Genomic DNA, 27,440 nt, shown 5'->3' with positions numbered 1-27,440 from the left:
GAAATGTACATGTCGGAAGCAGGGCAGGTCAGCAAGCACGGGGACAGTGAGTGACTAGTTGTTGTGCAGGTCGTAAGTAAAACCAACATTTTTGTTTTACTCTAGGCATGTTCCTGGAGACCCAGAGGAATATCAGCTCCGAGCTTCCTACGGTGACAGAGAACCTCCCAGGTACCTAAGCACCCAACACCACGCCGTTGGATACCCGCATCAAGGGAACTATCCGCGGCATGCTGCTGACGCTCGCCTGGATCCCAGGATGCCTGATTACGTGAGCAGTGCCAGACTACGGGAGGCAGTGTACAATCCACCAGCGCACTACAAGGGACCCCATAGGCATGACGTGCCTCCGTCCCCAACACAGACTTTTAAGATGCCTCGCTACCACGACCAGGGCAAGGTGACGTACAGGGAGGGTAGCCCGGAGCGATACAGGTATCCCTACCAGGATGGCCGGCATCAAGACCCCAGGCAAAAGAATGGCATGACTGCGGCTGTCTAGCCTGGAGGTGATGCCAAGACGTTGCATTATCACACAAGGGCGGCACGTCAACAGGCATGGTCCTCCACTGCTCCTGTCCCATCAGCCAGAGAAAGACTATTTTATCCCCCCCTTTTAAGAATAGGTTTATGTCCCCGAAATAAGAATGAAAATAAACCATGAAGCGCCATCCACCCTGACTGGGTTTTCGAACAATGCTACAGGAAGAAGCTGACTGAAATTAACCCTGAAGTGGGGGGATGCTCTTCCCATAGTAGGGACCTGATAATGCAATGGCCGATTCTTTCTCAGAATATCACCTCACAGCTATGTTGATTCGGCTGCAAGGTATTTGGGCCTCTGTATAACATTAAAAGTGGCATGCCTTATAACTGTATTAACGACATGTTACTGGGCTGGAAGGTGATCACATGCTTCAGATGAGCTTTTAAAGAGACTTCATATGAACTATTGAACCAAATGTAATCATTACCTCCTCTTCTAGGTATTCTCCCTGTATTACTGTATTATACGTTGAAAAGATTTGCCATTCATAAATAGGCAGGTCTTCGACCATTCTGTGAAGGATTGTACATGATATTATTGGTATGAATGCCAAGCCGAGATTCTAATGACCTGCAAAGTTTCAGTCAAGAAGAACTTTGCCAAGCCATTGGGGTACAGACTTTAGAAGTGTGACACCAACTCTGCTTGTTTACTGCTACATTAAGGTATTAACCAAGAAGAAACATTATGAATGCCACAGTTTTTGACCAGTTTCCCTGATATGGTAAATGGTGAATGTTTATTGTTAATCCACCCTCTATTTTCTCTCAAGTAAGTAGTCTCCGTTATCAGCGGCCCCCAAGAGTTGATAAGTCTTCCAGCATCTCTTTTAGATGACGTCACTCCCAGCCTCATTCAGCCGCAGCTATTCAATTTATTATGTCTCCACAAACCAAGCAATAATATTCCTTTTAATATGTCAAATGCGCCTGTAATATCTGGTAGATAGCAAGATATAATTTGTGATTTCAGAGTGACTGCTAGTTTCCAAGCCTGTTCTCCATCTGCTAAGAGATGCCGTTTAGTATGTTCCAGGGAATCATCAGCCCCCTGTCACCATGTAATGAAGTCATGCAGTTGGTTTAAAATATATAGGACAGCCATAAATGTCAGTTTAAGAGGGCTTTTGTAATTAACTTTAATTAAAACTGGCTTTTTTCACCTGTAATTAAATAGAAAATGTATTTCTGGGGCTTAAGGCGTATTTTGTGCAGGAGAAATATGTTGAGAGAAAGAATTAAACTCCTGGTCGCAATGCAACTTCAGTTAGTATCAAATATCTAGCATGATGCCAGATCTGATGACAAAAGGCCTCCAGTCATACTCTCTCTTCAGTGTGGCTGGCTCGTGAATTGTATGTATTGCGACTGAGCCAAACAAATGAGAAAGGTCTAATTGCTGATTTATGCTGGGCGAGATCATTTTGGCCAGATTGTCTGAGTGTGGAAGGGGCAACCAGATCTGTCAACCTGCTATTGCTAAGTTACCCAGATATTTTTGCCTCTCACTCACTCGTGCCCAGCCCCACGAGGAACATATTTGTCTGCTAATCCCCTGAGATGCACCTGCTGTCACCTCCCTTGGTTCCATGTACCTCAGTCACTCGCTGCTTAGTTGCTGAGATAAGATCGTGAAAAGTTACCAAGATGAGGTAGCCAGCAAATGGACACAAAAGGAGATGGGAAGAAATGCTACCTCACCAACTCTTTCCCCACTGCCCTGCCCACATCATGCAATCAATTATTATTATTATTATTATTATTGTTCAAAGAATGAAAAAAACATCTGCTTGATAAATCGATTCCCTCTGGGATATTGTGCAGGTTTTCATTACAATTTGATTGGCCTCTGAATGATGCAGCAATGGAACAATTTACATTTGCTTGAAGCTTTCAGTGTGTGATTAGTTATCATTTTTTGATGACCCATTGGGTCCTGATTAACTAATCCATTACATGTGGTTTCAGTATGCCAGAATTTCATTAATGTGGTTTTCCACCACAGAATCATTACCTAAGAGAGAGCAATAGAGAGAAAGAGATGGCTGTAATTGAATTGTGGTCACCTTGAGTGGATCTTGCAATAACACTAAAGCCTGTGACATCATGGGAACGGGAGAAGACCTTTTATTCCACAAGTTAATTCCACCATATCTTTATTTTTGATGACCATATACTTCACCTAATCTGTGAGTAGAATCAAGGAGGCTCCTTAAACAGGTGATTCTTGGTTCATGGGAACATACGGCATAGAAATGCCCTTCGGCCCACTATGTCTGCCCTGATCATTAAGCACCACTTATGCTAAAGCTACACTAATTCTATTTTATCCTCCCCAACATTCCCATCAACTCCATTCAGATTCTACTACTCTCCCACTCAACCTGCACTTCTTTTTGAGATGTTTGAGGAGACCAGAGCACCCAGAGGAAACCCACTCAGTAACAGGGTAAACTCCACACAAACAGGACCCTCAGTGGGGAATGAACCTGTCACTGGAGCTGTGAAGCAAGAGCTCTATTCGCTGCACAATTGGACAGCCCCAATGATAAAGGAATAGCCATTCCTTCCCTCAAACATGATCTGCTGTTTGGTTAGATTATGGCAAATTTGTACCGATTTCCATCTTAATCTTGAATATCAAACTTCCTCAACAATCCAAATGACTGCTCTAATTTTGTTGTGTTCCTTTACCCTGAACTTACCTATTGAGGAAATATTTCCCACGGTTCTCTTTTTGCCATCTACAAAATTTCCTCACCTCTTCTATTCTTAAGGGAAAGTCTCTCTTGTAGTGCCAGCCCCTACCCAATGCCTTGATAAATTTGCAACATTAAAATTACTGTTTCAACCCATTTTGGTGTTGTATCCTTCATATGAGGTGGTCTCTATGCTACAGTATCTGCAGTGACAAGCTACTTTCCTGTTTCTATTTGCATTTTTTTTTTAAGGTCTGGAGCTTTGGCAAATTTAGCTGTAGCTCAGTAAATCTCTCTCCTTGCTCATGTGATGACACTGTGATGGATGCCCAGTTGCAGCACTTTGTTAAACTCTGCCTGTTCAGAATATCCTCAGGTGAACGTTTGAAAGCTCGGTTCTCAAGAGAGATGAAATGCTGTAGCAGAAGTAGAGAATAATGGAGATTCAGGAGCAAAGAACAGGCTGCAATCACTGTTATTAAGAGTTGAAATATCTCCTGTATAGAAGAATTGACTAGGCGCGTGTGATTGCTTTTTTCTAATCTAATGAAAATGTAAAGAAGTTTTTGACAAAGTGTTCTACCCAGAACTTCAGCTTGACTTTCCTAATTGCATCTGATGACTAGTTTTCTGTTCATCGTGCCTGGAATCTAACTTAAATGTTGATATTTTAAAGATAAGGAATAATGGATAATCCAGGGTGATTACAAATATATTCATAATTGATGTCTATAATGTAGAATCTGGGCTGCCATTCAGAACGACTGCTGTTGATCACTTGTAAATGACTTCTGGATATTCATTCCAATGATGGGTTGGAATGAGATAATAAAGACTGTCCGGATACTGAAATTATGTATGAGTCCTTGTAGGGAACAATTACAACAACATTGAAAGTCACTGAAATAATTCAACATGTAAATTCAAGAAGCCAAAAATGTAATGGGATTATGGGTTTTAATTGATTTGGAGAACTCTTCTCCCACCTCTTGTGCTTTTGTTTTCTCTTTTTTATAAACATTTATTATTAATTAACAGTCAATGAATTGTTTTGCCCAACCATACACACACTTTCTATAAAACAGATTATTTACCTGAGCTTTGCTTTATTCTGCTTTAGGCAAGGGCTAGTTAATTTCAGCAAGCCTGATTAAAAGCCAATAGATAGACACAAAATGCTGGAGTAACTCGGCGAAACAGGCAGCATCTCTGGACAGAAGGAATGAAGTTTGACCCCTCTTAAAACTGAGGGAGGGTCTGAGGTGGGAGACCTCAGTCTGAACAAGGGTCTCGACCCGAAACATCACCAATTCCTTCTATCCAGAGATGCTGCCTGCTCAACTGAGTTATTCCAGCATTTTGTGTCTATCTTTGATGTAAACCAGCATCTGCAGTTCCTTCCTACATGCTGTGCCATTGCTTACTTAAAGTTTCAGGGGAACAGATCACCCACATTCCATGTTTTTCACAAATAATTTGCCAATTTAAAAGCATCAGTTCTTTCTTAAAACTTTCTTCCATCAATGTTGAGCAGCTTCACTCGTGCCATTTCACTTCAGGCATCTGAGCAAATTACACCCCATCACACCCCTGGAGGTCTGACCCAGGAGCAGTGCATCCACTGTGACACACAGGACTGAATCACTTCAATGCATTGAATTGCTCTGCATGGTTTATGGAGCAAGGGACAAGTAAGGAGGCATAATATTTTCTTAAATCTCTCCAGGCTAACTGAAGACCATTTATTTTACAGCGTCAACTGTCTGGTCTCATCTTATGGGAGGAAAAACTGAATGGTTACATCTGACTGCTGGTGAGAGAATATCTTAGATGAATCCAAAGTCTGTCAGCTTTCAATCTTGCATTCAACATAATCCACAGCCTCACCCTGTTTAGGAATCAAGAGTGGCATAAAAGGCTGGAGTAAATCTAAGCCGCGGTTAGATAGTTATATGGACGGGAAAGGAATGGAGGGTTATGGTCTGAGCGCAGGTATATGGGACTAGGGGAGATTATGTGTTCGGCACGGACTAGAAGGCTCATAGAAACATAGAAATTAAGTGCAGGAGTAGGCCATTCGGCCCTTCGAGCCTGCACCGCCATTCAATATGATCATGGCTGATCATCCAACTCAGTATCCCGTACCTGCCTTCTCTCCATACCCCCTGATCCCCTTAGCCACAAGGGCCACATCTAACTCCCTCTTAAATATAGCCAATGAACTGGCCTCAACTACCCTCTGTGGCAGAGAGTTCCAGAGATTCACCACTCTCTGTGTGAAAAAAGTTCTTCTCATCTCGGTTTTAAAGGATTTCCCCCCTTATCCTTAAGCTGTTACCCCTTGTCCTGGACTTCCCCAACATCGGGAACAATCTTCCTGCATCTAGCCTGTACAACTCCTTAAGAATTTTGTAAGTTTCTATAAGATCCCCACTCAATCTCCTAAATTCTAGAGAGTATAAACCAAGTCTATCCAGTCTTTCTTCATAAGACAGTCCAGACATCCCAGGAATCAGCCTGGTGAACCGTCTCTGCACTCCCTCTATGGCAATAATGTCCTTCCTCAGATTTGGAGACCAAAACTGTACGCGATACTCCAGGTGTGGTCTCACCAAGACCCTGTACAACTGCAGTAGAACCTCCCTGCTCCTATACTCAAATCCTTTTGCAATGAAAGCTAACATACCATTCGCTTTCTTTACTGCCTGCTGCACCTGCATGCCTACCTTCAATGACTGGTGTACCATGACACCCAGGTCTCACTGCATCTCCCCCATTCCCCAATCGGCCACCATTTAGATAATAGTCTGCTTTCCCGTTTTTTTGCCACCAAAATGGATAACCTCACATTTATCCACATTATACTGCATCTGCCAAACATTTGCCCACTCACCCAGCCTATCCAAGTCACCTTGCAGTCTCCTAGCATCCTCCTCACAGCTAACACTGCCCCCCAGCTTAGTGTCATCCGCAAACTTGGAGATATTGCCTTCAATTCCCTCATCCAGATCATTAATATATAGGGTCGAGATGGCCTGTTTCCGTGCCGTAATTGTTATATGGTTATATGGTTATTATATGGTTATATGGTTAAATCAGTGGATCAGGCAGCATCTCTGGAGAAAAGGAATAGGTGATGTTTCGGGTCGAGACCCAACGTCACTTATTCCTTTTCTCTGCAGTTCCTCCCTGCACATTAAGATTCAAGAGTGTTTAATTGTCATGTGCACAAGGACTTGAGCAATGAATTGCTTACTATTTTCAACCTTACAGGGACTTTAATCATGCAACATATAAATATACATTAAACAATACTGCAATAAATTATCCATTGTACTAGGTAATCAGGTCTTCTTCTTATCGGGTCCACACACAAGATTAGAAGTTGGTCAGCCAGAGCTGAACACACTTCTTTGCATCTGCATACATTAGTGCCTGTCTTGTCGCTTCTTGTGCGTGGTGGTGGAAATATTGGTGAACGCTCTTTCCATGACCCCGGTAACCAGGTCATAATGATACAAACCCGAAGTACATAGTGCAACATTATACAAAGTCCATCGTACTTCGGTGTTGAGGTAAGGTTGTTGTGGGGCTGTGCAGGGTGGTTCAAGAGCCCGATGATTGATGGAAGAAAGTTGTTCTTGAACCTCATGGTAAGGGTTCTCAGGCTCCTGTGCCTTCTTCCTGATGGTAGCAGCAAGATGAGAGCATGGCCAGGATGCTATGAGTCTTTGATGATATTAGCTACCTTCACGAGGGCAAGTCCACCACTTTCTGCAACCTCCTTCATTCTTGGCTGTTCGCACTATTGAACCAAGCCATGATGTAACCGCTCACAATGTTCTTCACCGAATACCTGTAGAGGTTCAATGGAGTGTTCAGCTACAAAGGATACAAAGGACATTTATTATTACATACATCAATTGGTGTAGTGAAATTTGACTTGCCATACAGCACACAAATAAAGATAACTCAACATTAAAGAATTTAACAATAAACATAAAAACATCCCCCCACAATGGTTCCCATTGTGAGGGAAGGCACAAAGTCCAGTCCCCATCCCCTTGTCCACCCATAGTCGGGCCTATTGAGGCATCTGCAGTCGGCGCTACGGAGGCCTCAATAGGGCCTCAAACGGCCTACGTTCCAGGCCGTTCTTGGCGGTGATGGTGCTCCCGCGTCGGGAGAACCCTCACCGTGGCTTAGGACACCTGGGACAGCCGCTTCCTTACTGGAGACCGCGGCTTCCGAAGCCAACAGGACGTGCTGGACGGAGCTCCACCACTGATGATCTCGGCGAATCTCTGCTGAATCTCCTCAAAACTCTGAGGAACTAGAGACATTGGTGAGTTTTCGTTGTAATGACATCCATGGGCTGGGTTCAGAACAGATCAACAGAGATGTGGGCACTTGGAAACTTTAAGCTATTCACTCTCAATGCCGCATGGTCCTTCAGTTTTTTCTTCCCGAAGTTAACAATTAGGTTGTGGAGAAGGTGAAAAAAAGAGGGGAGCTAACTGAATGAAATAGAACATTTTTAAATTTTCCCAATATACCAGTGCTGTGCATTCTACATTTTTTTTTTTTAGAGGTACAGCATGGAAACAGGCCCTTTGGCCCATCAAGTACGTGCCGACCAGCGGTCCCCATACACTTTCACTATCCTACACACTAGGGACAATTTACAATTTTTTACCAAAGCCAATTAACCTACAAACCTGCACGTCTTTGGAAACCAGAACATCCGGTGAAAACTCACACCTTCACAGGGAGAAAATACAAACTCCATCCAAACATTCTGTACAGTGCAAATTATTGTTTGTGCACCAGGTATACATTCAGTGACACTTGTTTGGTTTCCAGCAAGAGAAAAGAACAATAGCATTCTCACAAGACAAACCAAGATAATGACTAAGTTACACTCACTCACAAAATATTCAGCACAAAGTATTCTGCTAATACTTGATAGTGATGGAGCCACAAACCAGATAGCAATGTAATGGACTGGTTAAAGTGGAAAGAAAGACGTATTCTAATGGCACCCATCATAATTATAGGATATAGCAAAATTCAAATAAAATATTTCTGGAGTGTAGTTACTGTTTTAGGATAGGAAATGCGGAAATAATTTTGCACAAAACTCTCACAAACAGTTCTGGGATAGGAACCAGAAAACCTACATTTAGTTGAGAGAGAAGTATTAGGCAGGACTTCAGGGATAACCTCTTCAAAATAGTGTCATGGGATCTTTACATCTACCTGCAGTACAGATGGCTGCAAGATAAATTGCCTCATTCATAAGACAATACCACTAGCAGTGCAGTATTCCCTTGTTGCTGGATTGAAATGCCAATCTTGAGGAAGATTGGAGTGCACAAATAATACCTAACAACTTGCATCTGATGTAACACCATTAATGCCTCTCCCAAGAAGATAAAGGTGGCATGATTGTCAGTGAACCATTTAAGGTTTCTAAGGACAGATGAGCACAAGCTTGATCAAAGGAGCAACATTATAAAGGTAAGAGAGATACATAGAGGCCAGTTATGGGGTTTAGGGATTATCTGGCAAATGCAAGAAAAAAGAATGGGCGACCTTTGATTTCAACAGCACCTTTCATGACTTCAGAGGATCCAAACCTGCAGCCAGTTACACGTTTTAAGTATTGGTGTTGGTTTATTGTTGATATGTGTACCTAGATACTATTAAACAATTGTATGCTGTTCAGGTAAATTATACCATACACAAGTACATCAGCAAAAGAAAAATTAAACAAATGCAGAATTGCAGGGCAGCACACGGGTGTGGCAGCAGAGCTACTGCCTTACAGCGACAGAGACCTGGGTTTGATCCTGACTTTGTGATGTCAGTACGGAGTTTGTACATTCTCCCTGTGACCTGCATGGGTTTTCTCTGATAGATAATAGGTGCAGGAGTAGGCCATTCGGCTCTTCGAGCCAGCAGCACCATTCAATGTGATCATGGCTGATCATCCACAATCAGTACCCTGTTCCTGCCTTCTCCCCATATCTCCTGACTCCACTATCTTGAAGAGCCCTGTCTAGCTCTCTCTTGAAAGTATCCAGAGAATCGGCCTCCACTGCACCATTCTTTCAACATATGTCAGCCCCGCCATCCCAATGAACCTACTCTGCACTCCCTCAATAGCAAGAATGCCCTTCCTCAAATTTGGAGATCAAAACTGCACACAATAGTCCAGGTGTGGGTCTCACCAGGCCCCTGTGCAACTGCTCTTTGCTCCTATACTGAACTCCTCTTGTTATGAAGGCCAACATGCCATTAGCTTTCTTCACTATCTGCTGTATCTGCATGTTAACTTTCAGTGACTGACAAGGCGAGCCAGATGTCATTGTACTTCCCCTTTTAACACCATTCAGATAATAATCTGCCTTCCTGTTTCTCCCACCAAAGTCGATAACCTCACATTTATCCACATTAAACTGCATCTACCATGCATCTGCCCACTCACCCAACCTGTCCAAGTCACCCTGCATCCTCATAGCATCCTCCTCACAGTTCACACTGCCACCCAGCTTTGTATCATCTGCAAATTTGCTAATGTTACTTTTAATCCCTTCACTATGTATATTGTAAATAGCTGCGGCCCCAGCACCGAGCCTTGTGATACCCCACTAGTCACTGCCTGTCATTCTGAAAGGAACCTGTTAATCCCTACTCTTTGTTTCCTATCTGCCAACCAATTTTCTATCCATGTCAGTACCCTACCCCAATACCACGTGCTCTAATTTTTCCCAGTAATCTCCTATGTGGGACCTTATCAAATGCTTTCTTAAAGTCCAGGTGCACTACATCCACTGGATCTCCCTTGTCCATTTTCTTAGTTACATCCTCAAAAAATTCCAGAAGATTAGGCAAGCATGATTTCCCCTTCGTAAATCCATGCTGACTCGGACCGATCCTGTTACTGCTATCCAAATGTGCCGCTATTTCATCTTTTATAATTAACTCAACCGTCCAACTACAGCAACCTGCAGAAGGGTCCCAACCGAAAATGTTGCCTAATCATTCCCTCCACAGATACTACCTGACCTGCTGAGTTACTCCAGCACGTTGTGTTTTTCTAGAGGGAGTAGTTGGGATAGATACAACATTTGAAAGACTTTGCTTTAGAATTAAGAGAAACAGCGTGGAAACAGGCCCTACAACCCACCAAGTCCACACCGACCACGATCACCTTGTACAATAGTACTATCTTACACACTAGGGACATTCTACAATTTACAGAAGCCAATTATCCTACAAATCTCTACGTCTTTGGAGTGTGGGAGGAAACTGGAACACCTGGTGAAAACCCATGCAGCCACAGGGAGAAGATACAAAATCTGTACTGACAACAGCAATGGTCAGAATCGATCCTGGGTCCCTGGCATTGTAACACAGCAACTCTACCGCTGCGCCATTGCGTCACTTTTGTGTAAAAGACATTTGCAGAAGTACATGGATGGGAAAGGTTTACGAGCCAAAAGCAGGCTAATGGGATTAACATACATGGAGCATCTTGTTCAGCTTAGAGGAGTTGGCCCAAAGGGCCTGTTTCTGTGGCAGGTATGGCTCTATAATGCTGTGACACTATATTCTGCACTCTGGTACTTTTTTCTATTCGCACTACCTGTTGCACTTGTGTACACGCTGGTTGTACTCCTAGATAGTAAGATTTGACTGGATAGAATGTAAACAAAGCTTTCCACTGTATTCTGGTACACCTGACAATTATAAACCAATCCCAATCAACAAGAGCAGGAGCGAGTACTCAGTTAAGAGTTAGTGCAGAACAGCTCTTCTCTGCAGTGCTTCAAACAAGGATGCAGATCCTCCGTGACAGTGTGATATTTTACACTTCAAATGAGCCAGGTTAATGAGACCGTCTCTTCAAATAAAGAACTACGTCATTGCACAGCTTGACATGAAAACTAAAGGGGGGGGGGGGGGGGGGGGGGGGGGGAACTAAAGCAGATTGAACTGCCCCCGTCAACAGCTTGTGACAGGTATGCACAGCATCCCCTGGTGGCTCAGCTGGCTGTAGCATAATTGTAAGACCATAAAGAACACACAGCGGTGCTTATACTCAGTCCTGGCGCAATGCTGGACAATAATTGGGACTGACAGCTCTGCGCGCTGGACACCTCTTCAGATTCTATTTTATTCAGCTTTTTTTCACAGCCAGGAAACATTTGCACGTTTTAATGAAATGTAGCGAGCGCTGTCTCAATTCACCAAGCACAGCAATAAAGGAACCATCTCCTAGCACACGTTAAAGCAAGTCCATCATCGATTCAATTTACAATACACTCCTTCAACAGCTGAATATTGATCTCCTGGTTTGAAGGAAAATTGGAGGTGTGCGAAGTTGGGAAGTGAACTGCCTGTTGATTATATTACGTGTGAACCTCAAGTGCTCATCAGTTGCTTTGGTGGTTTGTAACCAGATCTCTGCCTGGCACAAGCTTGAAATATGCAGAAGCTAATGACTTCATTGTGTCGTCTCCAGCGCTGCGTAGATGCAATCTTTTCGGTTTTGTTGTTCAGTGAAGAAGCACAAAGAAAAGATTGAATCAATTATATATTAATAATGCTCAGCCTCTTTGTGGCCAGTCTCTGTGGTCTTAAAGCAACACCCAACCCACACTCAGCAACGTGTCCCCACCCATTTCTGCTTCCCGCTGAGACCACTCCTCCGCAATTACTTGGTTCATTCATCCCTTCCCACGCAGCCCGTTCCCTGCCCAGCTACTTTACCCCTGCGACCACAGGAGATGTAACACCTGTCCCTACACCTCCTTCATCACTTCCAACCTGGGACTCGAGCAGGTGAGGCAGAGGGTGACACAGCAGTAGAGTTGCTGCCTTACAATGCCAGAGACCCTGAGTTCAATCCTGACTACAGGTGCTGAATGCACGGAGTTTGAACCTTCTTTCTGTGACCACATAGGTTTTATTCGGGTACACCGGTTTCCTCCCACACTCCAAAGACCTACAGGTTTGCAGGTTAATTTGGCTTCTGTAATTGTAAATTGTTCCTTGTGTGTATTGAGGTTATTTCAAATCCCTGCTACAACACAATCAGTCTGAAAACAGGTTCTTGGCCCAAAACATCACCTATCCATGTTCGCCAGAGATGCTGCCTGACTTGTTGAGTTATTCCAGCACTTTGTGTCTCTTTTAATCTTTCTGGTAAACTTCCTCCTCATCGTTTCCAAAGCCTCTGCATTTTTCCTGTAACGAGGAGGCCAGAACTGTACTCAATACTCCAAATGCAGCCTAATAAACATACGTGCATTCTTTACCAATCTGTCTACTTGTGTTGCCACTCTCAGGTACTTATCGACTTGGACCCCTTATAATTTCCTGAAATTTCAACATCAGCGCCAAATTTATGCATCAGCTTTTATGTGGCAACCTGTCAAATGCTTTTTGTAAATATAAATACATATTTAAGTTCCACTCTATTAATTCTCCTTAACCTCAAACAATTCAAGCATATTTGTCAGACATGGTTTACCTTATCTTTTACCTTGACTAGATTTGATTATATGCAGCTTTCCTAAGTGATTAGTTATTTCCTCTGATAATTGACTTGGAAATCTTGCCAACAATCAGTGTTAATTAATTGGCCTTTAGTCCCTTGCCTTCTGTCTTTCTCCATTTTTGAATAAGGGAGTCACGTTGGCTGCTTTCCAATCTTTAGCCTTCAGAAAGGCTGGGAATCTGGCGATTGAGAGTTTGGAAATAGAGAGTCACAACCTGGACTGGATGCAGGTCAAGTGGAGGATTTAATGGTGAGGAAATTTAAATTTGATGTTGTGGATGATATGTGTAAGAAGGAACTGCAGATGCTGGTTTAAACCGAAGATAAACACAAAAAGCTGGAGTAACTCAGTGGGCCAGGCAGCATCTCTGGAGAGAAGGAATGGGTGACGTTTTGGGTCAAGACCATCAGACTACAGGGAAATGAGAGGTATAGACGATGATGTAGAGAGATAAAGAACAGTGTTTGTAAGATATGCAAAAGAGTAACGATGATAAAGGATACAGGCCATCGTTACCTGTTTGTTGGAAAACTGAAAACGAGAAGCTGGTGTTACCTGGGTCGGGGAGGGATAGAGAGAGAAAGAGGGGATGCCAGTTTAACTTGAAGTTAGAGAAATCAATATTCATACCTTTGATATATGTTGTGTGGGGGCAGGAACCAGGAAATACTGGTCATGGGTGAATTTGAAATGAGCTTGAATTTATGGAATGGGAACTTCAGACAAATTAAAAAAGATGATAAGGGTAGTTGGAATTGTTTGGGAGTCACAAAATACTGGAGTAACTTAACGGGTTAGTCAGCATCTTTGGAGAACATGGATAGGTTTTAGGCAAATGGTTGGACAAAGACCAGATATGAAAAGTCAAGATGGCGGCAATCACATTAGAAGTGACGGAAATGAATGTGCCTCTGCTGCACAGAACTCGTCTCCATATACCTCGATTCCATCCAATCCCCTCGTGTCCAGTCTCATCCGACCTGCATCTGAGACACCTCACATGTCCTTCAACTCTTCAATAGCTTTCAATATCTAGGCCCCCATTGCCTCATCTTTACCATGAACCTCCACACCTCCATCCTCACTCAGGAAGGTCTCAAGACCCGTCGGTTCTTCCGTGAAAAGAGTCCCAATCAATTTCCCTCTACTAACACTCTCCTATGCTTGGTGGAACTTGTCATCACCCTCAATGCCTTCTCTTTTGACTCCTCTCATTGTCTTCAAGTTACAGGTATAGCCATGGGCACTCGTATGGACCCCAGCTATGCCTGCCTTATTGTTGGTTATGTCGAATGGGCCCCTAATTCTTTCTCTGTTACATCAAATGACTCCATTGGGGCTGCCTCTTGCACCAATGCAAAACTCATTGATTTAATTAACTTTGCCACTAACTTACCCCTAAATATATCCCTGTCCTCAAATTTACTTGCACCTCTCTGACACCGCTCTGCGCTTTCTTGATCTCTATGTCTCCATCACTGGGGACAGACTATTGACTGATATCTACTACAAACCTACCGACTCCCACAGTTATCTGGACTACATTTTTTAACCCTATCTCTTGCAAAGGCTGTCCCTACTCTCAATTCCTCTGCCTTCACCACAGCTGATCCCAAGGTGAGTCTTTCCATTCTAGGACATCCAAGATGTCCTCTTTCTTTAGTAAATGTGATTTCCCCCTGCTGTCATAGATGGATCCCTCACCTGTGTCTCCTCTGTGTCCCGTAGTACTGCTCTTGCTCCCCCTCTCCGGAGACGGGACAAGGATACACGTTCCCCCAGTCCTCACCTTTCTGTCAGTCATGTCCAACGTGATCCCACCACGTCACATCCTCCTATCCCAAGCCCTTTCCTCCTGCCACGGAGACCGCTCCCACCATCCCTTCACTCATCCCTTCACACCCATGCCATCCCTCCCTAGGTACTTTCCCCAGCAACCGCAGGAGATGCAACGCCTGTCCCTATACCCCCTCCCTCACCTCCATGCAGGGATCCCAGAAGTCCTTCCAGGTGAGACAGAGGTTCACGTGCACCTCCTCTAACCTCATATACTGAATAGAGTGTTTCCGATGTGGCTTCTTGTACATTGGTGAGACCACACATTTCACCGAGCACTTGTACTAAGTAAACCAAGGCTAACCAGTTTAGCTCACCCCTCTTCCCATTCTCATACTGACCTTTCTGTCCTGGGACTTCTCCATTGCCAGTGAGGACATATGTACAATGGAGGAATAGCACCTCATATTCCACTTAGATAGGTTACAATGGGATAGATGGGATAGTTCTCCCCTCCCACTACCCTTCCACCTGCATTCCGTTCTCTACCTTCACAATTCACAACTCTTCAATCCTTTTGTCTCACACCTATTATCTTTTCATCTCTGGGCTTTGTCCACCATCTACCTATCATTCCTCCCTCACCTGTATCAACTAATACCTGCCAGGCTTTGGCCTGCTCTTCCAGCTTTCTTTCTTCCCCCCCTTCACAATCACACTGAAGAAATGTCCTGACACGAAACGTCATCTATTCAAGTTTTCCAAAGATATTGCTTAAGTTACCCCAGCATTCTGCGTCTATTTCACAGCAGACAAAATGGTCACAGCAGGGTTCCACACAATTCAATGAAATAAAAGAAAATATAATTTCCTGGTACAATTGTATCATTTTCTTTAGCAATTTAATTTTAGGGATAAGTAAGGCATGAGGAAATCGCGTTTGTCCTTTAGTGCCATGTAACATTTATAAGAGGTCGGACAATATCACATTTGGGTATCTGAGGAAGAACCTTTTCACCCAGTGAGTGGTTGGAGTCTGGAACACACTGCTTGAGGAGGTGGTGGAGGCAGATACTCCCAGAACATTTAAGTATTATCTTGAATGGAGCAAGTGCTGCTAAATAAGCCCCAATCTCCATCTACGGGGACAGTGTGGAGAGAGTGTCCAGCTTTAAGTTTCTGGGCACTCACATTTCAGAGGACCTTGCATGGTCCACCAACACCGCTGCACTGGTCAAAAAGGCACAGCAACGACTGTTCTTCCTGTGAACATTAAAAAAGACTGGTCTGCCCCAACAGCTGCGGACAACCTTCTACCGCTGCACCACAGAGAGCATACTAACGTATGGCATCTCTGTGTGGTATCTCAGCTGCACGGAGGCGGAGAGGAGAGCTCTTCAGCGCATCGTCCACAGAGCGCAGAAGATCACTGGGACACCGCTACCAGCCTTGGAGGGCATCTACCACACACGGTGCCTCAGGAAGGCCGTCAGCATCCATAAAGACTCCTCACACCCTTGTAATGGACTGTTCAAACTACTTCCCTCCGGCAGACGTTACAAGGCCTTCTACGCCTGAACCTCCAGACTCAGGAACAGCTTAATTCCCAGAGCTATAGCGGCTCTGAACCGACCCTGCTGAGTGCCCCCCACCCCCACGGACTGTCTCCCTTGAATGGTCACGTCGCACAGACACATCTGCACTTTAGTCTGTTTGAACTGTATTACTGTTGTAATGTTCTTTTTACAAACCATGTTTCTCGGGGTCTCTAAATCTAAATTTTAGTAGTTATTTAAGTTATGACATCGGATGGAAGCTGCAAACCCAAATCTTGTTGCACTTATGTGCAATGACAATAACAGATATTATTATTATTATTATTATTATAATTATTATTATAAATGGGATTAAAGGAGTTGGGTATTTGATGGTTAGCGAGGAGCTGGGTCACACTCAGTGCTGTGTGACTCTGTGACTGAAAGGCAGCTGGAACTGCACAGGAACGTCAAACAACCAGGATCTTGTGCTCACCTCTGGAGTGGCTCAGCAGTGAGAGAGTTGACTGGCACTAATTAATGACAATTAAAGGCAGAGGCGTGAGCTCCTGATGGGAAACAATAAAATGGCTTTAGTCTTCCCCGTGTTCAGTTGGGAGCTGATTTTCACTCAGCTGGCATTTACCGTCATCACCAAGTCTAAAGGCACAGAGACAGGTGTAGCTACAGAGGGAAACATCAGCAGGAGTTTCTTCAAAGTCCTCGACCTTTGAAGCAAGTTCCTGGCTTGTCAGTGAGCGTGTGCATTTGTTAATTCCTATGGCTTGTCAATTCAAGTGTTCAATTGGATAATTCTTAAATGTTAAGCAAACAGCTGCGTCCACCCCCATCTCAGTGTGCGCTCTAGATTCCAACCGCTTTCTAGGTGAAAAAGTTTACTTTTAGTTGAAAGGGAATGTCTGAACTCAGTGAAATGGTTTTTAATGACAGTGGTGGTAGTCAAGATGGAAATGTGCTGGGGTTCAGAGGGGATGCCTGATATCTGAAGAAGGGTCTGAAGAAGGTTACCAACCCGAAAGGTCACCCACCATTTTCTCCAGAGATGCTGCCTGATCCACTGAGTTACTCCAGCACTTTGTATCTATCTTCACTACTTCCCAATAACTAGTTTGAAAATATAGTCACTATTATAAGTGCAGGACTTTCTTCCACAGATAACAAGAAATAACTGGTCACATCGTGCGTATGTTGAAGAATAAATATTGCGCAGGACAAAAGGAAGAGACCTCTTGTTCTTCTTCACCTTGTTGAATCGTTAATGGTCATGTGAAAGAGAATAGGTAATTGGGATATAATAAGATTGTCGGGAGGGTTGGCATGGACTTGACGTACTGAATTGTGTCCTTTCGCATCTTTACGAAATATGAAAAGAATGTCAATATGAATGATGTATCTGAGATGGACAGGATTTACCTTTAACACGCTGAAAGATGACACCATGGAGAACGTGGCATTCCTTAGGAATATAGCTTTTGGATTTTGTTTTCTATTCACTTATGATGACTTGAACCCTAATCAGATTCTATAGCAGAGACAAGAAGGACACCCACAGCTCTCAATGAGACCAGCAGCAGCACTATCCCTGAATACAAGGTAGAGGCAGCTTCAAGACAAAACCTGTCCTATGCAAACCCACTTAGTTACGGTTTAATTTTAGCGATGTGCTGAATCAAAATATATTTATGTCCTCTGAACAAAATTGAGCTAGATTTGAGGTGCCTGTTAGCCACAGCTTGAACTTTCAAACTACCAAAATACTTCAACTACGCACATCATGTTCGGAGGAGAAATTGCATTTTTTTTTAACCTCAAAGTGAAGGTTGACACCAGTTTTGAGGCATTTACGGCACATGGTGTCTGAGTAATTACTTTAGAAATGTTCTCCATTCCACTTATCAAGTTGCTGATCAGAATTTCCTTGCTGAGACAGCTGACTTTTTAATCCAGTTTCAGCCTCTGTATCAAAAATAAATAAAATGCAGCAGCTCGCACCTGGGAGGGCAGATTATAGTTAAAACCAGGTGTCTAGAGGAGATGGCAGCTACGCAGAATCGTGTCTCCTGGGGCTGGACGTTTGAGTCATAGCATTTATATAATTGAGGAAAAGTTGCTATGAGGATTTGCTTGTGAGCAGTAAACCACTCGCGTGGATAATATTTATAATAAATTCCTTTAGTCCCTGTGATTTTCTGACATTGCGAACATTTTCCACAAACCACTACCGCATCCACTGGCCACTCATTCCGATCAATCACGGGCACAGCCTTCCTTCCCCACCATCGAGAGCATCTACAGAAGGTGCTTCCTCATGTACAAGATGTTGGTGAGACCGCATTTAGAATATTGTGTTCAGTTCCGGGCACCATGTTATAGGGAAAATATTGTCAAGCTTGAAAGGGTTCAGAAAAGAGCTACGAGGATGTTGCCGGGACTAGAGGGTGTGAGCTATAGGGAGAGGTTGAGTAGGCTGGGTCTCTATTCCATGGAATGCAGGAGGATAAGGGGTGATCTTATAGAGATGTATAAAATCATGAGAGGAATAGATCAGGTAGATGCACAGAGTCTCTTGCCCAGAGTAGGAGAATGAAGGACCAGAGGGCATAGATTCAAGGTGAAGGGAAACAGATTTAATAGGAACCCATGGGGGTAACTTTTTCAAGGCTGTTTGGAACAAGCTGCCAGAGGAGGTAGTTAAGGTTGGGACTAGCCCATCGTTTAAGATAAAGTTAGATGGGTACATGGATAGGACAGGTTTGGAGGGATCTGGACCAAGCGCAGGCAAGTGGGACTAGTGTGGCTGGGACATTGTTGGCGAGTGTGGGCAAGTTGGGTAGAAGGGCCTGCTTCCACACTGTATCACTCTATGACTCTAATGCCCCTGTCCCACTTAGGAAACCTGAACGGAAACCTCTGGAAACTTTGCGCCCCACCCTAGGTTTCCATGTGGTTCCCGGAGGTTTTTGTCAGTCTCCCTACCTGCTTCCACTACCTGCAACCTCCGGCAACCACCTGCAACCTCTGGGAATCGCATGGAAACCTTGGGTGGGGCGCAAAGTCTCCAGAGGTTTCCGTTCAGGTTTCCTAAGTGGGACAGGGGCTTAAGGTAGCATCTATCATCAAGAAAACACATAATTTGGGCCATGCCCTCTTCTTTCTGCAACCATCAAGCAGGAGGTACAGAAGCCTGCAGTCCCACACCACCAGGTTCAGGAACAGCTACTTTACTACAACTATCAGGTTCTTGAAGTGATCTGCACAGTCCTAATAATACCTCAGCAAAGGAACACCAAGATTCACCTTGATAAACAAGATTTAACTATGTTTACATATTCTGTTGTGCTGCTGCAGGTAAGAATATCTTTGTTCTATCCAGGACATATGACAATAAAATACTCTTGACTCTTGACTCTTGACCTCTTATACTATTGTGAACTTTTTGTTTCTAATTTTTTTACAGTAAAATCTTGGTTTTGCACGGTCTTTTTAATATTTAATATATTTTTTTACTGACTTGCAGAACTTACGTGTAAGTTATGTTTTTGTGTGTTGTCTGCACCAAAGTGCCTGTAATGCTGCCATAAGCAAGATTTTCATTGTACCTGGATCTCACTTAAGGGCCTGTCCCACTTAGGCGACTTTTTTAGGCGACTGCCAGCGACGGTCACAGTCGTAGCGGGACGCCGAAATGGACCCCCCCTTCGACAATGTCTACGACAAGCGACATAATTCCTCACAACTTGGGACGTCCACCTACGACCACACATACGACAACCACGGCGACACCTTCGACCACACATACGACAACCTACGACAACCGAAGTCAACCTACCTCCACCCTCGACACACTACGACAAGCTACGACCCTGTCGGCAACAAATGAAGACAACTGAAGACTTCTTTTGACGCCGGTACTGTCGCCCGTAGCCGTAGGTTGTCGCCAATGGAAATTACCGAGGTCATCACCCGGCGACAACTAACGTCACCTGGCATCATCCTGGCGACAACCTATGACAGGAGAAGATAGGCAACATCAAGCCCACTGTCGCTGAAAGGTTTTGAACATTTCAAAATCCAGACGCGACAAGAAAAAAGTTACGACACTTGAGGAGACAACTCATGACAATACAGGCATCACCCGGCATCACACTGCGAACCATGTGGCAGCAGCCTATTTTCCGGCTGTCGCCGAAAAGTTCGCCTAAGTGGGACAGGCCATTTATACACTCACGACTGTGCAGTCAAGTACAAATCCAATTCAATCTACAAATTCACGAACAACACCACTGTTGTGGGCTGGATACCAAATAATGATGAGACGGAGTAGGCAATAGACAATAGGTTCAGAAGTAGGCCATTCGGCCCTTTGAGACAGCACCACCATTCACAGTGATCATGGCTGATCATCCACATTCAGTACCCTGTTCCTGCCTTCTCACCATATCCCCTGACTCCGCTATCTTTAAGAGCTCTATCTAACTCTCTCTTGAAAGCATCCAGAGACTTGGCCTCCACTGCCTTCTGAGGCAGAGAATTCCACAGATTCACAACTCTGGGTGAAAAAGTTTTTCCTCATCTCGGTTCTAAATGGTCTACCCCTTATTTTTAAACTGTGGCCCCTGGTTCTGGACTTCCCCAACATCGGGAACATGTTTCCTGCCTCTAGCGTGTCCAATCTCTTAATAATTAGTTTCAATAGGATCATCCTTCTAAATTCCAGAGTATACAAGTCCAGCCATTCCATTCTATCAACATATGACAGTCCCGCCATCCCGGGAATTAACCTCATGAACCTACGCTGCACTCTCTCAATAGCAAGAATGTCCTTTCTCAAATTTGGAGACCAAAACTGCACACAATACTTCAGGTGTGGTCTCACTAGGGCCCTGTACAACTGCAGAAGGATCTCTTTGCTCCTATACTCCACTCCTCTTGTTATGAAGGTCAACATGCCATTAGCTTTCTTCACTACCTGCTGTACCTGTATGCTTACTTTCAGTGACTGATGAACAAGGACCCCCCAGATCTCTTTGTACTTCCCCTTTCCCAACTTGACACCATTCAGATAATAATCTGCCTTCCTGTTTTTGCCACCAAAGTGGATAACCTCACATTTATCCACATTAAACTACATCTGCCATGCATCTGCCCACTCACCCAACCTGTCCAAGTCGCCCTGCATTCTCATAGCATCCTCCTCAGAGTTCACACTGCCACCCAGCTTTGTCATCTGCAAATTTGCTAATGTTACTTTGAATCCCATCATCTAAATCATTGATGTATATTGTAAATAGCTGCGGCCCAGCATCGAGCCTTGCAGTACCCCACTAGTCACTGTCTGCCATTCTGAAAGGGACCCGTTAATCCCTACTCTTTGTTTCCTGTCTGCCATCCAATTTTCTATCATGTCAGTACCCTACCCCCAATACCATGTGCTCTAATTGTTCCCACTAATCTCCCATGTGGGACCTTATCAAATGTTTTCTGAAAGTCCAGGTACACTACATCCATTGGCTCTCCCTTGTCCATTTTCCTAGTTACATCCTCAAAAAATTCCAGAAGATTAGTCAAGCATGATTTCCCCATCGTAAATCCATGCTGACTCACACCGATCCTGTTACTGCTATCCAAATGTGTGGCTATCTCATCTTTTATAATTGCCTCCAGCATCTTCCCCACCACCTATGTCAGGCTAACTAGTTTATAATTCCCTGTTTTCTCTCTCCCGCCTTTTTTAAAAAGTAGGATAACATTAGCTACTCTCCAATCCACAGGAACTGATCCTGAACCAAGAGAACATTGGAAAATGATCACCAATGCGTCCACGATTTCCAGAGCCACTTCCTTAAGTACCCTGGGATGCAGACCATCAGGCCCTGGGGATTTATCAGCTTTCAGTCCCATCAGTCTACCCAACACCATTTCCTGCCTAATGTGAATTTCCTTCAGTTCCTTCGACACCCTAGATCCTCTGGCCACTCCTCAGGGAAATTGTTTGTCTTCCTTAGTGAAGACGGATGCAAAGTATTTGTTCAACTCGTCTGCCATTTCCTTGTTCCCCATATTGTTCACTTGCTTCAGTCTTCAAGGGACCAACTTTGGTCTTAACTAATTTTTTTCATCTTCACATACCTAATGAAGCTTCTACTATCTTCCTTTATATTTTTGGCTAGTTTACCTTCGTACCTCAACATTTCTCCCCATATTGCCTTTTTAGTTATCTTCTGCTGCTGTTCAAAAATCCCCCAATCCTCTGGCTTCCCGCTCATCTTTGCTATGTTATACTTCTTCTCTTTTATTTTTATACTGTCCTTGACTTCCTTTGTCAGCCAAGGTCGGCCTTTACTACCCCTGGAATCTTCCTCTTTGGAATGAACTGATCCTGCACCTTCTGTATTATTCCCAGAAATACCTGCCATTGGTGTTCCACTGTCCTCCCTGCTAGGGTATCTTTACAGTCAACTTTGGCCAGCTCCTCCCACATGGCTCCATAGTCCCCTTTATTCAACTGTAATACTGACATTTCTGATTTTCCCTTCTCCCTCTCAAATTGTAGATTAAAACATCATATTATGGTCACTGCCTCCTAATGACCCTTTACCTCGAGTTCCCTTATCAACACTAAATCCAGAATTGCCTTCTCCCTGTTAGGCTCCAGTACAAGCTGCTCTAAGAATCCATCACGGAGGCACTCTACAAACTCCCTTTCTTGGGGTCCAGCACCAACCTGATTTTCCCAGTCTACCTGCATGTTGAAATCTCCCATGACAACCGTAGCATTACCTTTGCGACATGCCAATTTTAACTAATTTGCACCCTATATCCAGGCTACTGTTTGGGGGCCTGTAGATAACTCCCATTGGGGTATTTTTACCCTTACAATTCCTCAACTCTACCCATACTGACTCTATATCTCCTGATTCTATGTCACCGCTCGCAAGGAACTGAATTTCATTCCTCACTAACATAGCTACCCCACCCCCTCTGACCACCTGTCTGCCTTTTCAATAGGACGTATGTATACCCTTGAATGTTCAGTTCCTACAAGAAGGAGATGGAGAACCTCATGGCCTGGTGTCAAGACAACAAGCTTTCTCTCAATGTTAAGACAAAGGAGTTGTCATTGACTTCAGGAAGTGAAACAAGACACATACATTGCACTAACGCCACCAAAGTTGAGATAGTTAAAAATTTTAAGTTCCAAGGAGTAAATAAACCCAGCCACTTGTCCTGGACCAGCAATATGGAACCATTGACCAAGAAAGCACACAAACGCCTCCATTTCCTTAGAAAGCTTTGGAAATTCAGCGTGTCCCCCAAGAACTCTCACTAACTTCTACACATGCGTTGTAGAAAGCATTTTATCGAGATGCATCACAACATGGTTTGGGAAAAGCTCCATCCAAGACCGCAAGAAATTACAGAGAATTGTGGACGCATTCCAGACCATCACACAAACCAACCTCCCTTCCATTGACTCCATTTACACCACGCTGCCTCAGCAAGGCCAGCAGCATAATCAAGGACGCGTCTCACCCCAGTCATTCCCTCATCTCCCTTCTCCCATCAGGCAAGAGGTACAGAAGTGTGAAAATGCACATCTCCCGATTCAGGGACTGTTTCTTCCCAGCTATTATCAGGCAACTGAACCATCCTATCAACAACTAGAGAGCGACTATCTACCTTACTGGAGACTACCTTTACGTCGGACTGTCTTGAATTGGATTTTACTGGACTACACCTTGCACTAAACATTATTCTCTTCATTGTGTAACTGTACACTGTGGATGGCTCGAGCGTAATCATGTATAGTCTTTCAACTGACTGGTTAGCATGCAACAAAAACTTTTCACTGTACCTCGGTACACATGACAATAAACTAAATAAACTATACTTCTGCATATGACAATAAATTCGACTTGACTTGACTTGACTCTTTATTTCCCTGTAGCCCTGTGACGACTTCTTACTCAGACATGTCTGACAATTGTTCCTTGATTCTTTTTGCCATTAACCCATACTGAGTGGTGGTTTACTCCCCTTCAGAGTGTGACAGGGAGGACGTGGAAACTCCAATCACACAGGTGAGGATCAAACCCAGGTGTCCAGAGCTGAGAGGCGGCACCTCTCACCCAGCTGCACGACTGCACAGCTGCATTGCAGAGATATCTCAAGTGAGGGGAAAATATTGGTGTGTGAAGTGTATGAAGTTTAAGAATACTAATGTGCAGGTTGTGGCGTTCTCCATACCCAGCCTCCCTAAATGATTGCAAATGGCAAAGAAAAAAATTATAAAAGCGTCTGGACGAAGGTGGTCTCAAGACCTCCCAAAGAGCCTGTGAAAAACATTTGAAGTACTGCAGCTAGTTTGCGAATGGAAGCTTTCACAAGCAACATGATTAGAATCAGTGTGATGCATTTTAGTTATGTTTGACAGGCAGCTATTGGCTGGAATATTGAGGATAACCCTGCTGTTGTTCAAAATAAGGTTTCAGAATGTTAAAGACAAGATGTATTCAACTGTAAACACAAACTCCTGACCATGAAAGTGTTAGGCACTGAGGTAAACTATGGTCAAAATTTAACACTAAAAAAATGAACAAAACATGAAGCTAGGTGAACGATGATCACTGTAATTAACATGAAAATTGTAAGCTACAAGAAGGGGCCCATGTGGCAGGTTTAAAAATCACCATGAGGTCCTGCCAATTTACATCCTTCCATTGGATTTCACCCTAATCGCCCCATGAATTGCATGATGTTGCAGTATTTTTGCATTAATTGCTCATTAGACTCACAGTTTGGAAGTTTTGAGTCCAGTAATTACCAATGTTAAGAACTCTTTTATTAATATGACAATTGTTAATGATCATGCCAGATTATTTGATCCAGAAAGTGAATAATTACATTTTGGAGATCCAGGTAGTGAATTGTTGTCAGAGATTTAAAAATATATATTTTTCAATTTAAATCTTTTTTTTCCATTTTGTTTCTTTTTGACTCTCTTTTTTTGCTCTCTCTCTCTCGCAATCCAATTAATTTCCCCTCTTTTCGCTTTCCCTACATTGAATTTACCCAATCTATTTCACCGTCTGAAGAAGGGTCTCAATCCAAAACGTCACCTTCTCTCCTGAGATGCTGCCTGTCCCGCTGAGGTACTCCAGCTTTCTGTGTCCATCCTCGGTTTAAACCAGCATCTGCATAGAAAAATAAGTGCAGGAGTAGGCCATTCAGCCTTTCGAGCCAGCACCGCCATTCAATATGATCATGGCTGATCATTTCAAATCAGTACCCTATTCCTGCTTTTTCCACATATCCCTTGATTCCTTTAGCCCTAAGAGCTAAATCTACCTCTCTCTTAAAAATTAGGAACTAGTGCAGTTCCTTCCTACACACTCCGTCCTCCTTTGTTTGTCTCCGAAGTCCCTTGGAAGGAGACGGGATGTCCTAATATTCGCGCCACACCATTGCGAGCCAACACCACCACCAGTTTATGGGAGAAAGGTGCTTGAATTCAATAATGAAAGAAAGGTCCAACTAAACAAGAGCTGAAATATGGCTTATTCCAATAAATTCCATTCAGTTCCCTACGTACGACATCCAAGAATTGATATTCCTGCTGGCTTTCCATAGGATTCAGTGACATAGAGAAAACTAGTCTAAAAAAAGATGGAGGGAGTTCACAGGAGATCCACCAATCTAGTTCAAATGATGAGAGGGTTATCCTATCAAAAGAGGCTAGACGGGTCACCTCATAAGAATGAAGGGTGATCTTATACACAAATACATTTCTAAGGGGCATGACCGGGTAGATGTTGAGATATTCAACCAGCAGGAGAATCACAATAGTTTCAAGATTAAGGTGGCATTGTGATGCAGCGGTAGTGTTGCTGCGTTATAGTGCCAGCAACCTGGGTTTGATCCTGACTACAGGTGCTGTCTGTACGGAGTTTGTATGTTCTCCCCGAGACTGCATGGGTTTTACCTGGGTTCTTCAGTTTCCTCCCACACGCCAAAGACGAACAGGTTTGTAGGCTAATTGGTAAAGGTTATAAATTGACCCTAGTGTAGGATAATGTTAGTGTACGGGGATCGCTGGCCGGTGTGGGCTCGGTGGGCCGAAGGCTCTTTCTGCACTGTATCTTTAAACTAAACTACACTAAACATAAATGAATGGGCAATCGCTTAAAACAAAGGTGCTTAATAATTGCTTTATTCAGAAGATAGTGAATCTATGGAATTATATACTGCAGAGAGTTGTGGAAGCCAAATCATCCATTTGTTTAAACTGGAGGTAGATAGAATCTGGAAAGATCAAGGGATTGAGGGCTATGGAAATTGACAGGCTGAGTTGAAGCCTGGTGTAGATCTGCTGTGATCATATTGAATGGTGATGCTGGCTAGATTGGTCGAGTGGCCTAATCCTACTCCTATTTTCCTGTGGCCTTGTGTTCTTGGGAAGAGTTCATCGCTTTTCTGAATGGAAAATCCATTAACTTTAGGCGGTCAAGTATGATCTGTCCTCTCTTGGGTTTCCACTAAAGGGAAAGTTATCAACTAAAGTTTCTGCAGGAACTTAATTCTCAATTCCCCACTTGTGTGTTTTATTGTTGCATAGTAAATACATAGTGCCTGATTCTCGTAGAATCATGGGAAGATAAAGCATGGAAACGGGCCCTTATGCCCACCAACACTGTGCTGGTCACTAATTAGGTGACCCTAATAATTTCACAGTCAGTGCAGTAATTTATAATGCACCCAATGTCACACTGGTTGACCCTGTTGAAACGCCGTCAAACCCGCTGACTTCCTCCAAGGGTTTCGGCCCGAAACGTTGCCTATTTCCTTCGCTCCATAGATACTGCTGCACCCGCTGAGTTTCTCCAGCTTTTTTGTGTACCTTCGATTTTCCAGCATCTGCAGTTCCTTCTTGAAGACTTCCTCCAGCAGTTTGTTTTGTACTCCACATTCCAGCATTTGCAGTCTCTTGTGTCTCTAACGTTTTTGTGAAGATGTAATAAAGAGTCATAGGGGCATATAGTATGGAACAGATCCTTCAGCCCAGAAAGTCCACACTAACCAACCTCTTATACTAATACTCCCCTCACCTATTTTGTTCTATCCACATTCCTATTCCCATTGACACTCCCAGATTTCAGCACTCACCTATACATTAGTGGCAATTAACAGTGACCAATTTACCTCCCGCTCTTGGGATTTGGGAGGAAGCCGGAGCACCTGGAGGAAACTCACATGGTTACAGGAAGATGTGCAAACTCCATACAGACAGCATTAGA

General features: G+C 43.7%; 1 protein-coding gene across 2 annotated transcripts in view; it reads left to right on the top strand.

Annotated features, from left to right (window-relative positions):
- Positions 1-4,097, top strand: part of pard3bb (par-3 family cell polarity regulator beta b) — a 1,003,167-nt gene extending 999,070 nt beyond the window's left edge. For both annotated transcript variants that reach the window (XM_055638338.1, XM_055638337.1), the window contains exon 23: positions 106-4,097. In XM_055638338.1, the coding sequence (XP_055494313.1) occupies positions 106-502 (397 nt within the window). In that variant the 3' untranslated portion in view covers positions 503-4,097. The remainder of the gene's footprint in view (positions 1-105) is intronic.
- The last annotated feature ends 23,343 nt before the right edge of the window (positions 4,098-27,440 follow it).

The sequence above is a fragment of the Leucoraja erinacea genome, chromosome 7 (genome assembly GCF_028641065.1).
Source record: "Leucoraja erinacea ecotype New England chromosome 7, Leri_hhj_1, whole genome shotgun sequence".
In the NCBI taxonomy this organism is placed as follows: Eukaryota; Metazoa; Chordata; class Chondrichthyes; order Rajiformes; family Rajidae; genus Leucoraja; species Leucoraja erinaceus.
This window is presented reverse-complemented; position numbering and strand designations above follow the sequence as displayed.